Genomic DNA, 13,662 nt, shown 5'->3' on the forward strand with positions numbered 1-13,662 from the left:
TATACGTCCCAGAATGAACGTGCCGGGATTACAGGGGAAAAAAGTAGTTTTCATAAATCCGGGGGTATCCTTTAAGCCTAGAACCTAACGCCACTATACAACTTGAACACAAAATCCTTATGCCTGAGCTACCCTACCGTTGCTTTCCCACAGGTGCTCTTTGAAATTCAATTTGGGCCTCTTTGTGTGGCCAGTCAGAAGCTGCCGAGAAGGTCGTCAAGTTTGCGCTTCTCTCCTGTAGCTACAGGCTCTACAATCAAGGAGTTGCCCTCTTTGAGCAGGTCTGCAGACTCGGTGGACTTGGGTAGAAGTCCTACACGACCACCTACACGAGCCAGCAGGGCACGCATCTTTTCCATCTCCTTTTCAATCTCGCCATCGCGGGTGACGAGATTCTCTTGCACACCCGCGCCGGCATCTCCGGTGCGGAAGGGATCAAGTAGTGCCTTCATGCGCCGTAGCCGTTCAACACGAGCTCTGGTGTGCTGCCTCTTCTCGGCGAGTTCTTTCAAGCGGCCAGCGACTTCAGCGTACCTTTTGGCTTCCATAGGAAAGCTAGTTGCATCACGCCCGGCTGGCCAGGCCAAGGGAAGCGACCTTACGGCAGTCTCTTCGGCTTTCGTGGTTTTTCCCATTAGTCTTTGGCGCTACACGGAGCGGAATACACAGAACATACACAGGTCCAAAGAAAGGGATAGACCCTCGGAGGAGTCACTTCGCGCGGCCGACAGTTGAGATAGGTACAACGCGTCAATCTGCTCGGCGACGTGACGGCTCGCTTGGTGAGAGTAGGCGCGTCGCGAGTGCTGCAGCAAGGTCGTGTTGAGGCGGGCGGCGACGTGCTCGACGACGGGGTCCGGGATGGAGGACTCGGCGGCCTCGTTGGCGGCGAGCCATGCACGAGAGGGTTGCAGGGGTCGGGAGAGCAGACGAGCCTGGGTAGCGAGGAAAGATTGTTTTTGGGCGATGACGGTGGGTGGAAGGGGGGCTTGGGCCATCTTGAGAGGCAAGCAGGGGAGAGATGGAAAGAAAAACAATAAACTCGGCGAAAGAAAGAGATTGACAGGTTGACAACTTGTCTTGAATTGTGTGAGTGTTGCGTGGAATGCGTGTTTGGCAGGAGCTTACTTGGATGCTTAGATCTCAGGTGAGATGAGATGAGACGTGGGCCGATTGAGGACGGACGGAGGCGCGGCCGGGGCGCGGGTGCGGATGCGGCAGGACGGCAACGCGTGAGTCGAGAGTTGGCGGAGGGAGTGGATACCGAATGACCCACCTCACCTTCCATATTAGCGAACCAGGATGGAAGGTGAGGTGGTGGACACTCGAATGGGTACGTACCTTAGCACCTTCCAACCTCTGTGCCTCTCTCCGGCGTCTATCCCCCGTCTTCTTCTCCCTCTACCTATTCCTGTCTTTCACGTTGATTTCAGTTGCATAAGTACGGATATCTTCCATATTCGATCACGCCTGCGCAGCTGCCTATACGGACTTCTACCTCCTACCTCAGTCAACCAGACACTAGTGTGGAAAAATTCGATGGCGCGATGAAAAGGAGAAGGAGAAGAAGCCTCGGCGATGGGCCACTTTATGCTTCCTTTTTCTGCCCAAAAATCGGGTTCCCCTCCTCGCCATGCTTGCTAACCTCCTCACTCCACGTCAAAGCTCCAATTCTCAACGCCCATCAACGGTCTAGGTCGGTCACCGTCCACCCAAAACAAGTGGGCAAATGACCGAATAGAGACCCCTTGCTTGCCTGTTTGCCAACTTCAAACCGCCGTCTGACTGCCTAGCTGCTAGGCCAATGTGGCCCAGCAGACCAGTGGAAGGTGAATCTCGCTTCTTTGAGATTTGGGACAATTTATTCATTGTATCCCCGGCTCTCAAGGATATTGAAAGACGAGGTATGTAGTTTGGTCAACCGGGGCCTATTTCCTACCAACGGTTTACCAAGTCGCTCACTATTCGTCGCCTAGCTACCTAATCGTATATGTCTAATCTGCGCGGGAAGACTGCGGCAGTCGCATCGCAGTTGCGGGCACGCATCCGGCAGCGGCGAAATGCGAGGCGAACAGCCGTCTGCAGCGCGGTTCGTTGCTCGCAGACCATCCTGCAACGTTTCGAAGGCCCGGATTCCGCCTATACGGTCCTACGATGGATCATAAATGTGACGAACCTCGATGAGGCACATGCACACCGCTACGGGGCGCATTAAACCATCTCGCCTCTTCCTGACCCGGCCCCGCCCTCCGTATCGGCACTAATGCGGCCCGCTTGCATTCGATCTCGTCCGTACGGCCGCATGCCGTACAACACACACCAACATGCACGTCAGGCCTTTTCCCACCCGTCAAAAGGCAATCAAAGATGGCCGAGCACTGCTTACGACTGCGAGAGGCTTCGCGAGGTCGAGCCTAGTCCGTCCCCTTGCCGCCATTGATCCTCTTTGCCGCTGGCTGCTTTGGCTGTACCGGTAGGCTTCTTAGTTCAGGTCCCGTAATGCCTTCCCGGACGCCACCTGTAACCTGCTTCTAGGGGGGCCCCATGCTTCGAGCTTCTGACATCTAGCCGCCCGACACCGAGGAGGCTGGAGCAGCCCCCATCGCATGTCTAGAAGTATGCTCCAGTCCTCGAAAGGGCCATTTGTTCCCACCTACTCGGCCGAGGGAAATACGTCGGGCAAAGTTGCAACGTCCTCAGGTGGAAGCACTCTCCAAGCTAAGCCTGTCCGCATTTCATGGTGCCATGCAACACGTGAGACATGGCTTCGGTGTGCTGTCAAGACGACCAATCCTACGTTCTCAGCCCCCATGATGCGTCTTTTACGGGAGAACCGGTGGTTGATGCTGCCATACCCTGCCTTGTTTGCTGCGTTGTGGACAATCGCGTACAGCCATTCGCCCGCTCTTACTTGCTGTTTGCCCTTAACCCCTGCTTTTGACAAAGAAAGGCAACGCCTCTCATCCTTTGGGTTCTTGGCTCAAGACCCCGGCAACTGTTCAGGGCCAGAACTTTCCTTTTGAGCATATATGATGAGGGCCATCCCCTCTCCTAAACCTAGCTCAGGCTCATCTGTGACTGAGCAGCTCATTTCCCCCGTTCTTCAACAGACAGAAGGAAGCGAGAAAAGTGGCGGCGCTGTCTCACTTCAGCTCACCCCGATCTCGCGTGATCTCACGAGAATCACCTCCCATCATGTCGACAGCTTCTTCTCCATGCTCAAAACCTCCAGCCAACGGCTTCGTTGCCCTGGCGCGCAAGGTCTATAATCCCATCGGGTTCAAGAAGGGGTACAGCTTCACCCTCTTTGTCATCACCGCGGGGGGTATGATGGGGTTCACACTCGCCCGCATGATGTACTTCAACTTCAACGGCGTCTTCTGTAATCCGGCGCACGACTCGAGGGCGCTCCCGGGAGAGTGCTACTATTTTCAAAAGGGCACGGCACGGATCGGAATCATCATGCACCTCGCGGGTGTCATACCGGCAGGCTTTCTTGCCTGTCTACAATTCGTCCCTGTCATACGTCGCAAGGCTATCCTGTTTCATCGCCTTAATGGGTATCTCATCGTTCTCCTGAGTATAGTGGGAATCATTGGTGTCTTTCTCATTGCACGGCGGACGTTTGGCGGTGGCGTGAGCATGCAGACTGTTTCTGGCACCGCCAGCCTCATGTTCCTCGGAGCCCTTGCCCTTGCCATCTACAACATCAAGAAACTCCAGATCGAGCAGCACCGGGCATGGATGCTCAGAGCCTGGGTATACGTAAGATATCACTTGTTCCAACAGAAAGAAAGACACGTACTCTTCCGCTGCACGTGGGCTAACGAAGCTGTTCTTTCCCACAGGCCGGTTTCATCATCACGATGCGCATCATTGGGTACCTCGCTGCCATGATCACGGCTGAGTCGAACTACTATCAAGTAAAGCAGTGCGCTATGGTGGACTTTATCTTCCGTCACGACCAGAACAAAGTCCTCGGCTTCTATCCTGGCTGCGACGGCTACTACTCGGGGGAGAACCCCGGCCTCAGCGTCCTTGTCCACGCCAGCATCACCGCTCACCAGCCTGCCGAGATTTCAGCCGGGTTCACAGCCGTCTTTGATTCGGGATCATGGCTCGCCTTGGTGATCCACGCTATCCTTGTTGAAATTTACGTATGTCTCCCCCCCCCCCCCCCCCCCCCCCCCCCCCCCCTCCGCCCCGGGTTCCACCCCGTTTTTTTTCGGGGACATTGGGCCCCCTTGGGGGTCCCCCCTTTCCTTTTTTAAATTTTCGTTTTTCCCCCCCCCCCCCCCCCCACTCCTCTCTTCCCTCGTTTCATGGTTCCTCACTTCCTGGTGGTTTGCGTGTCGCTATTCTGAATTCTGCAAGGGATGAAGACTAACGAGATAAAACAGCTTCATTTGACACCCGCAGAAGCTGAGCGCCTTCGTCGCATCTCTTATCAGCGTCAGCTCGAATCCGGGATGAAGAATGCCGGGAACGCAGGCATGACTGTTCAAAGACTGGGTGACGCCGAGCCTTGGCTACCCCCAACTGATTCACAACCAAGCGAGTCTAGTATAAGACCGAGCTCGGATGAGGATGTAAGGCGGAAGAGCGAAAGCGCGGCGTAGGTCGCAGTATGAGGTTTGCATTTGATCATCGGCAGGGAGTTTGTTTGTGATTCCAAAGTTTCTCGGACATATCGCCTGAAATTGGCGTGTGACGATTACGAATACACGAAAGATATGACGCAGCATGACATTGCGACGGATACATCTAAACATTAATATCTTTATCAAAGGGACGTTTCTGGCTGGACTACGAAGCAAATTATCATGCATAAATATCAATCATTCATTCATTCAATCTTGTGTATCCTGAACATTTTCTCCCAACCGGTGCTCCCTGCTTTTTACATCGTGACGCATAGACGTCTCTACAGACCAGACCACCAGAAGGTCTCGCTGACCTTGAAGCTGCCCTTGAGGGCCTTGTCTGTGATGACACTGCTGTCACTGACAATTACCTCGTACTCGCCCTCCTCGGCGCACCACTGGTGCCGCTCCTCGTCAAAGTAACCGGCGGCGTACTTGGTCTCAATGTTGACCGTAACCTGCTTGCTCTCGCCAGGCGCAAGCGACACCTTGGCGAAGCCCTTGAGCTCCTTGAGCGGGCGGTTAATCTTTGCCTTTTGCTTGGGTGCAACGTACACCTGGACGACGTCAGCGCCGGCCACCTTGCCCGTGTTTTTGACCGTCACGTCCACGGCGAGCTTGCCGTCAGCCTCGCGGACCTGGAGGTCCCCGAAGCCAAAGGTCGTGTACGACAGGCCGTGGCCAAAGGGGAAGAGCACGGGGCGGTCGAGGAACTCGTAGTAGCGGTAGCCAATGTAGACATCCTCGCCGTACAACGTGCGACTGGCCTCGGCACGGTAGTTGAGGTAGGCCGGGTTATCCTGGACGCGCTCGGGGAAGCTGAGCGAGAGCTTGGCCGAGGGGTTGACGTCGCCAAAGAGCACGTCGGCGATGGCGTTGCCCGTCTCGTTGCCGCCGTACCACGCTTGGACAAGGGCCTTGACGTCCTTGACCCACGGCATGCGCACCGGGGTGCCGGACTGGTTGACGACGACCGTGTTGGGGTTCGCCTGGGCAACGGCGGAGATGAGCTTGTTGAGGTAGCCCGGAAGGTCCATGTCGGCACGATCGTTGCCCTCCGTCTCCCAGTCAGCGTTGAGACCGGAGCAGATGATGACCTGGTCGGCGTCCTTGGCGAGGGCGGCGGCCTTTTCGATCTCGGCCTTGTCGTCAATGACCTTGCATCCTCCCATGCGGAGGGCGCCGCTGCCAAAGACAACGTTGTCGCCCTGCAACTTGGACGACGGGGCCGAGCCAAACTCGACCTTAAAGGTGTACTTTTGGCCCTTCTTGAGCTCGACACGCCCCTTTTCCTCAACGGTGGCGGCGCCGAAGAAGGCATCGCCCTGGCGCTGCTTGGTGGAGTTGTCAATGACAAGCTTGTCATTGACAAAGAGGTTGGCCGTGCCGCAAACGATGAGGCCGAGCTCATAGGTGCAATCCTCCTCAGCGACGAAGGAGCCCTCAAAGTCGGCGTACCAGAGGTCGCCCTTGAGCTTGGGGTTGTAGTAGTCGACAAGGAGAAGCTCCGTCTTGGTGAGGACAAGCTCGTCGATGGCCTCGCGGCTGTGGTCCGTGGGGGGTTCGTTGTAGGCGCGCATGGTCATGCCGGGCTTGCCGTCAACTGACGTACAGACATTGCCGAGGAGGGGCAGGAGCTTGTGGGAGTAGGCGCCCTCTGTGTACTCCGGGGGTGAGGTGAGCTTCTTGCTGATGCCGTCGAAGGGGGTGACGGAGTAGTAGGCAGCCAAAGAGGCGGAACCACCTCCGTGATAGGTGGCGATCTTGGCGTTAGGGCCAATGACAACTGTCTGTGAGTCTCAAAGTAAGTGTGTGTACTTTCGTGAAAGACGTGTATACTCGGAGAACATGCTCACCTTCTTGTCCTTCTTCAGGGGCAGCACGTTGTCATCGTTCTTGAGCAGGACGATACTCTCGCCACCGATGCGCCTCAACAACTCGGCGGTCTCTGGGGTGTCGCCCGTCTTCTCAGGGGCACCCTCGGGAATGCCGGTCGCCACAGCCTTCTTGATGAACTTGAGCATGGCGCGAGCTCTCTCGTCGAGAATGTGCTGGCGGACCTTATCCGTCGACACATTGAACTTAAGAGGCTCTCCACGGAAGCGAGGAGGTCCAGGCATCTCGAGATCGAGACCGGCATTAGCCGCTTCCGTGGTGCTGTAGGTTCCGTACCAATCGCTCATGATCATGCCGTCCCAGCCCCACTCCTTGCGGACTAGCTTCTCTAGCAGATCGTGGTTCTCACTGCAGAATGTGCCGTTGACTCCATTGTAGGCAGTCATGAGCGCACCCGGTGAGGCGTCACGGAAGGTAAGCTGGAAAGGAAGCGCGTAGATCTCGCGAAGGGCGCGCTCCGTCACGATGCTCTGGACGGCGTTGCGCCTGTGCTCCTGGTCGTTACACACAAAGTGCTTGGGCGTCGCCTGGATACCAGTGCTCTCGATACCTCTCACAATGGCGGCGGAGCCGAGACCAGCCAACACAGGGTCTTCGCCGATAGACTCGAATCCTCGGCCACCGAGAGGGGACCGCTGCATGTTGATGGTAGGGCCTAGAATGCAGTGAGCCCCCTTGAGCTTGGCCTCCTCTCCCATCTTCCTGCCGGCCTCCTCGAGGAGCTCGATGTTGAAGGTGGCACCGAGAGCCGTTCCGCAGGGGAAGCAAGCTGCCTTGATGCCATTGAAGAATTTGGTGCCGCGCACGCCATTGGGTCCGTCGGAGAGTCTGATGGAGGGAATGTTGTGCTTGGGCAGAGCCTTGGTGTGCCAGAAGTCGATACCTGGGGAGAATCGAATGTTAGCTTGTCATTAGGTCTCGTCGAGGGCTGTAATGAAGAGTCCGCAATTGGGGTGAAAAGTGACCCCCCAAAAGAGACGGGAGCAGTCTTACCGGCGAGAAGGTCGACCTTCTCAGAGACGGTGAGCTTCTTGAGCACGTCTTCGACGTCAAAGTCGGCCATTGTGGGCTCGTCAAACGTTGGACTGTAAGAATGGATAGGGGTATCTTTGGAACAACTACAATTCTACGACTGGCCGGTTTCAAACTTGGAGAGGAAGTAAAGGGAGTAAAGAGGAACAGACAAGAAAGGTTGGTGATAGAAAGCGCCGGGAAGCAAGATCGAGAGGGAGGACCGGAACATCTTCGCAGCAGGATCGCGCTGTTAAATAGAAGATTGACGAGCTTGTGGACAACGGAACAACTCCGGACGATGCGGGACAGGATTCCCTCTTCTTACTTGGCTTAAAGATACCTTAGCTCGGGAAGAGAGACCAGCAACCCACTTTGAGGTCCCGCGTGTTTCTGGGTGACGAGCTAGGTAGATGGAGGAAGATACACCGATGCCGGGAAGGCGGCGGGGGGAACGGCAAGCAAGCAAGCAATCAGAAGGCCATGTTTGCATGCAGTATCCGTTAGCAACCAGGTTAGCAGCGGCTGTTTCTCTGTCTCTCCCGTCATGCTGCTATGCGCCCCTCCATGCAGTTCAGCCGGGGAGAAAGAAAGGTGGAGAGCTGTTCCTCCCAATTACCAATACACAGAACGAAGGAACGGATGCCCAGAGATGTTAGAAACCCCAAGACCTTGAAAGACGCGGTCAGGTGCGTCAATGGCGACCGCCCGTCTGGTCGGTAGCGCATTTCTACCCCACGTTATCACGTTGTGGGAGCTTGTTGCCCCTCATTCACCGGGAGAAGCTCGGGTGGCTTCCCCCTTTTAGCGTCATTTCTCCAGTTGAGTGCCCATCCAAAAGCTCTGGATTGGCTCATTGGCATTGGAGGCGAAGCTGAACATCGTCCCGAAATCCCGTCAGACAACTTTGGCGCGGAGAAGGCGTGCGGGTGTCTCAGTTTTGCCGGAGACTACCCGGCCTTTTGGCGATATTATCGCGGGCTTCTGCCGTGTCGCTGAACAGTGCAAACTTCGTATTACAGACAGTGACAACTTCTCCTGTGAAAACGATGCATCGAATCGGACCCGGCTAAGGGAAGCGGACCCAACCAGCCATGACACGATGCCGATACTCCCCGAGCCGCAGATATGCCGCATTTAGGTGAACGCAAGCTCGCAAGGCCTCATCTGTAGGTTTCATATTAGTGCCACAGTCCCGTCATCGGGTAACTGGGTAACTGCTTGTGAGATGGAGGCTGATGATCGTGGGACTCAGGGCACAGTAGGAGGATGGTGTATCCCGTCTTCTCAGCAATGGAGACAGAATATTCGGGCTGTCTCTACCCTTACTAGACCTGAATGACTCCCTGGAGCTGCACGTACCTGCAAAAGAAATCACATTTGTCATCTCTTTCTTTCTCGCCTCCGAGCTGCCGTGTTCCCGCGCGTGACAGCCGAGCCAGGGGAACCACGGGATTGCTGAGTCGACAGCATGCCCCGCATTTGCCTGAATCCGATGAGAATACGGCCCGGACGTCTGTGCTGCATCGTCGGGATGGGACTCCATTACTGATATACCCCGGAGAGCCGGTCCACGGAGTCATGCCGTGGTTTAGAGGTCATATCAACGGGCCGAGCCACCACATCCGATCAAGCTGCACTGGCGCTACGGCCCTGCCCTGATGATCATCAAGCGGGTGATCATTTCCCCCAGCTTCCCCAGATGTCTATCTTCATCGGCAAGCTCCGCTATATCTCCATACCACAATGCCGAATCTTTCCCGAGTATCCATCATCTCCATCTCGGTGAGCGGCTGTAAACTGGGCATAACTTGAAATAAGTAGCCAAAAACAAGGATCCAATGACCATTCGCCTCTTTCCCGAGTCTGACAAGAGGGCGACAATGATCTGCCGCTCAGCACATCCTGAGTTTCTGTTTCTACCGCTACCTTTGTCACTATTTCTCCCACTTTCGCTATCACTACTCTTTTCAGCCACCTCTTTCAGTTCGTTCTCTACATGGTATAGCTAAGTCACACTAACAAGACTCTGAGAAGGATAGGGACTGTGTTGGCACCCATGTAGGGGTCTCTCTCTCTTGCCGAGACAGCAGCGCGAGGCCATGCAGTCACCCGCTCATCCGGCTTGGTTCCCGAGGCGGGGTGGTCCGAATACACCACAAACTCGCGTAAGACAATCCACCACGGTGGCTGATTCGTTCCTTTTGGAAATATCCATGTCCACAATCATGTTTCCTCATCAAGATCCACCACTGAAGGCGGGAGTGTGGGAACGGACCACATGCTCGCGAGATGGGGTCTTCTCGGCAGCCGTGACATCTTGTCGGTTGCTCATTTGTCGAGACCCAGGGCAAGGAGTGTACGGATACTATTCCCAGATTCACTCCCCCTGGTGAATGATCGACTCGTTTGTACCCGTAAGGCGGGGAGGGATGGAGATCTCCTCTGCCGCTGTATGGTGTGACGGGTTTACGGATATAGGCCAGACCACCACGTTGCGTAAAAAGAATGTCCCGATACTTGAGACAACCACCACAACTCACATGCTCCATCGATCTCTCCCTGCTTTCGTGATGGTTCCTGATGATCACTATTGGTTTCGAGGCATACCTCCCGCATCGTCGGGACATACATGTGAGGGCGATCCATGCATGTTCATCTACTACACACATACTTTAGGCATGCGACAACCATCTGCGGTTCCTGCCTGTAGCTCGCGAGACATTGGAGAGACATGGACGGTACCGATAGTACGGACGTCAGCCTGGGTTCCCGAAAGTGGTCTCCATCTCACATTGTACAAGTTCTACCTCTACCAAGCAAGTGGGCCAGAACTGCGGTTGGCTGGTCTATGTCGATACCTTTGCCCGTTGACAGCAATCATCCAGAAGATCCCGTCTGTCTGTCTCCTTGTTGGTGATATGAAGTATCTCATGGCGTGAGCTCTTTCCCGAATGTATGCCAAACTCGCTGCATAGCAACTGCCCTGGCCCCCCTCACAATCCGACCTAAGATCGTGACCGAGGTCTCAAGCTTCAGAAGTGAAGAGATGATGGGCCATTGGATATGGGGGGTTCCTGTCGTCGCTCGGGAGGACGAAGAACCACTTTATCAATGCCAAGTGTGCATGTATCTTAATGCCTACAGAGAGTCAAACCCCATCTACGATACGTTTCTCAGAGAGAGGACTTAGTTCAACCCAAAGGAAAAGACAATGTTCAGGCTATGTTACGAGTTTCAAGAGACCATCCAGATAGATCACTATCGCGAACACAGTACGACCGTCTTACGGTCACTACAGAGAGTCGATTACCTTGACAGCCGACATCACGGGCACTGCCAGATTGGTCCACGCGATGATTCTCTCGAGACAGTACTAGACAATTCACCCCTAGAAGTAGAATCACACCCCCAAGCACCAAAGTTAAGCATCTCGAAGCTCCTAGCTACCCCTGGGCAACACTCGCATGAGAGGAGATTGCCTTGCTGACGGCGGGCATGCTCTACCAGCCACAAACCACCTCTTGTGAAGCTCCTTCAGGGGATCAGAGGCAGTCAGCTGAATCCTATACCGACCTCTCTCCCCCTAGCTGCGTCGGAGAGGCTGGCTGATTAGCTTGATCTTCGTCTCTGGGGAGGTCACGATACACCACAGGGGGGGGGGTTGAAAGGGGGTACAGTCAACCAACCCCATGCTCAATTAGCATCGTATTGCCTGGACGCAGTGCGCCACCAACGAGATGACTGCATACTCTGCAGGCCACAAGTTCTCGGAAACACATTCATGTAGTCTTGAATATCATTTGACGACAGTTCATGAAAGGAGGTTCATATACATTGTGTCAGCCAAGGCAGTGAGAAGTATCACAAGAAGTAGGATTGCCCGACGCGCAACGATTCCCGTCTGCTTTCTTGGACAGGGTAGACTCAGTTTATCGTAAGACTGTACATATGGAGAGGCTCATTGACGATGCTCCATGGAGAATGATGTATGGACCTTTGATGGCGCAAACAGTCAAACAGAAGCACTCTCCTGCAGTCTGCCCTTTCATGTCGTTTCCTCCCCTTTCTACATCAAGGCACAAAATATCGCGAATTAGGAACGCATCATGGTCGACAACCAGGCTCTACATCACGATGAGGCTGCACTCGATCGCGATTTTCGCAGCCCTGGTCTGTCAGGGTAGGGGATATCTACAGATTGCAGACAGCAACCCCGTAGCCTGATCATACGATTTTGTTCTTTGTTGAACATCATCACTAGCCCAAGGATACGAAAAAAACAGGTTTCAAGCCCATCGCACTCCGCCCAGCCCCTCCCCAGGACCCCCGGGAAACGATACCATCATCCCCCTTCCCATCGCCGCGCGGGGCACCGTTGGGGGAGGATCGGAGCACAAGACCGATGCGGACCTAGTTCATCAAGGGAAAAGAAAGGAAATCGGACGCTCCGACAAGGGGCGTGTGTCTTTCTATTCCGCTGTACTACTATCACGCCCGGCGGAACGAGAAAACAGCAACGGCGGCCCCATTCATCTTCAACGCGAACAAGACGCCATGCCATTGCTGTGCTAACTATTCCGGCCACAACATGCCCATTCGGCATAGAGCCGTTTTAGCTAGTATCGGATTTCCAATCCTTCTTTTTCCATGACCAACGATGTATGCTACGAAGATGGCGCCAATACGTTCAAAGGATGGCCCAGGGGGCGGGGAGACGGGACCTTTCGTTGATGTTGCGAGTGGGTAAATGCTGGCCCGGGCAGATGCCCGAAGTGAACGCAGCTACGAACCGGAAGGGGAGAATGCCGAGCGGTGTGGGCTGTAACTTGTAAGCCTGTTCGTGTTGGGGGCTTTGTGGGTGGGCGTCGTTTCCCGACCGCCGAAAAGTACGGTGCGGCAAGAGCGGCGGTGACTTGAATCCCCCGGTGTCTGCAACTGCAAGCCCGCTTACACTACGGAGTAACTACGTACGCTCTCATCAGAGGAGGGAGGGGGGAGGAGAGGGGATGGGATGGAAAGGATGGCATACCTACCAGATCATTGATGGGATTGGGAGGCAGGGGGGGATGAGAGTGCGGAACCGCAAGCCGGGAAAGTTTTAGAAGTGATACGTAGAAGAGAGACGGTAAGTTGCCAATTGACCAATTAGTTGGAAGCGATTGCATATGGCGTTGTTTTTCTGTTTTCCGCTTCTTCCAAGTCTCAAGTCTAGTCTCCCACACTTTCCGTACGCATACGCATATGCGCAATATGCCACACGCAGGGCATCATGGGCAAAATTTAGAGAGCCTGGCAATGTACCGATACCTTCGCACGGCTTTCCGATTTTATTTTATTTTTTGATTTTTTTTACTTTTTCTTTGTCCCTTCTTTTTCTGAAAGTCCTTCTAGAAGGGTGTGTGGAAGCTAGACTAAGCCAGACAGAGTTAGGCACGTCCTACAGCTTACAGGACGCCATCTCGATCCAACAATCCACCCGGCCGAGTGCTGTGGTTCTTCTAATGGGGGGCCGCAGGATTGCGTAGCAGCAGACAAGGGGACCGGCGCAGCACTAGCCGCTGCCGTATATCCACTCCCCGTACGGACACATCGCCATCGCCATCGGGGACGCGGGCGACGGCCGGGCGTTGAGACGGGATGCAAGCTTGTGAGTAGTAGAGTAGGTAGACTATCCGTACTTTAGGGTGGTTTGGAATCCATATGGGCGTGGCATACCAGTACCCTTAGGTTCCCCCCCATCCATCTTGCTCGTGTCCGCCATCGGGAAACAAGAAGGGTCCGCGGGCGTCCAGGAGAGAGCGGTGTATCACACATCGCAGGTACCGGTAGCCAAGCACACCAAGGCACATCATTCCTTTTCCCCTATGTCGTGACACACGGGTCTTGCCTTGCCTTGGGCCGGGCTGGGCTGGGACTTGTCTCTGAATTCCCGGTGGGGGTGAGAACTTTCGTGAGTTTTGGTTCGCGAAAGACGAACAGACCTCGAACTTGGAGCAACGGCGTAAAAGTGTAAATTCCTTCTTCGCCTTCTTCGAAGCTTCCAAAATGCTTCCATAGGTGCTTCCACAGCCACCCACATCACACCTACAGTCTCACAGTCTCATTTTCC

The 13,662-nt window shown here is 54.8% G+C and overlaps 6 protein-coding genes across 6 annotated transcripts; 3 read left to right on the forward strand and 3 right to left on the reverse strand.

Moving 5' to 3' along the window:
- Positions 1–194: 194 nt before the first annotated feature.
- CTAM01_03949 (uncharacterized protein) lies at positions 195–998 on the reverse strand (the record flags this gene model as incomplete). The annotated part of the gene is made up of 2 exons (XM_060519979.1): positions 195–616; positions 677–998. 2 exons carry the CDS (start codon positions 996–998, stop codon positions 195–197), a joined length of 744 nt encoding a protein of 247 aa, XP_060385400.1.
- A 2,098-nt stretch (positions 999–3,096) lies between these two features.
- CTAM01_03950 (uncharacterized protein) lies at positions 3,097–4,619 on the forward strand (the record flags this gene model as incomplete). Its single annotated transcript, XM_060519980.1, has 3 exons — positions 3,097–3,765; positions 3,849–4,157; positions 4,401–4,619. Coding segments are annotated over 3 exons (1,197 nt in total), but the record flags the coding sequence as incomplete, so codon positions are not given.
- A 305-nt stretch (positions 4,620–4,924) lies between these two features.
- Positions 4,925–7,602, reverse strand: CTAM01_03951 (glycosyl hydrolase family 3 N terminal domain-containing protein; the record flags this gene model as incomplete). The annotated part of the gene is made up of 3 exons (XM_060519981.1): positions 4,925–6,433; positions 6,500–7,422; positions 7,533–7,602. The coding sequence occupies 3 exons, from the start codon at positions 7,600–7,602 to the stop codon at positions 4,925–4,927; spliced, it is 2,502 nt and encodes an 833-aa protein (XP_060385402.1).
- A 2,491-nt stretch (positions 7,603–10,093) lies between these two features.
- Positions 10,094–10,492, forward strand: CTAM01_03952 (uncharacterized protein; the record flags this gene model as incomplete). The annotated part of the gene is made up of 1 exon (XM_060519982.1): positions 10,094–10,492. One exon carries the CDS (start codon positions 10,094–10,096, stop codon positions 10,490–10,492), a length of 399 nt encoding a protein of 132 aa, XP_060385403.1.
- A 1,167-nt stretch (positions 10,493–11,659) lies between these two features.
- CTAM01_03953 (uncharacterized protein) lies at positions 11,660–12,125 on the forward strand (the record flags this gene model as incomplete). The annotated part of the gene is made up of 2 exons (XM_060519983.1): positions 11,660–11,733; positions 11,837–12,125. The coding sequence occupies 2 exons, from the start codon at positions 11,660–11,662 to the stop codon at positions 12,123–12,125; spliced, it is 363 nt and encodes a 120-aa protein (XP_060385404.1).
- A 926-nt stretch (positions 12,126–13,051) lies between these two features.
- Positions 13,052–13,314, reverse strand: CTAM01_03954 (uncharacterized protein; the record flags this gene model as incomplete). Its single annotated transcript, XM_060519984.1, has 2 exons — positions 13,052–13,221; positions 13,269–13,314. 2 exons carry the CDS (start codon positions 13,312–13,314, stop codon positions 13,052–13,054), a joined length of 216 nt encoding a protein of 71 aa, XP_060385405.1.
- Between the last annotated feature and the right edge of the window lie 348 nt (positions 13,315–13,662).

The sequence above is a fragment of the Colletotrichum tamarilloi genome (assembly GCF_030869305.1).
Source record: "Colletotrichum tamarilloi strain Tom-12 chromosome Unknown Scaffold_9.1, whole genome shotgun sequence".
Taxonomy (NCBI): domain Eukaryota; kingdom Fungi; phylum Ascomycota; class Sordariomycetes; order Glomerellales; family Glomerellaceae; genus Colletotrichum; species Colletotrichum tamarilloi.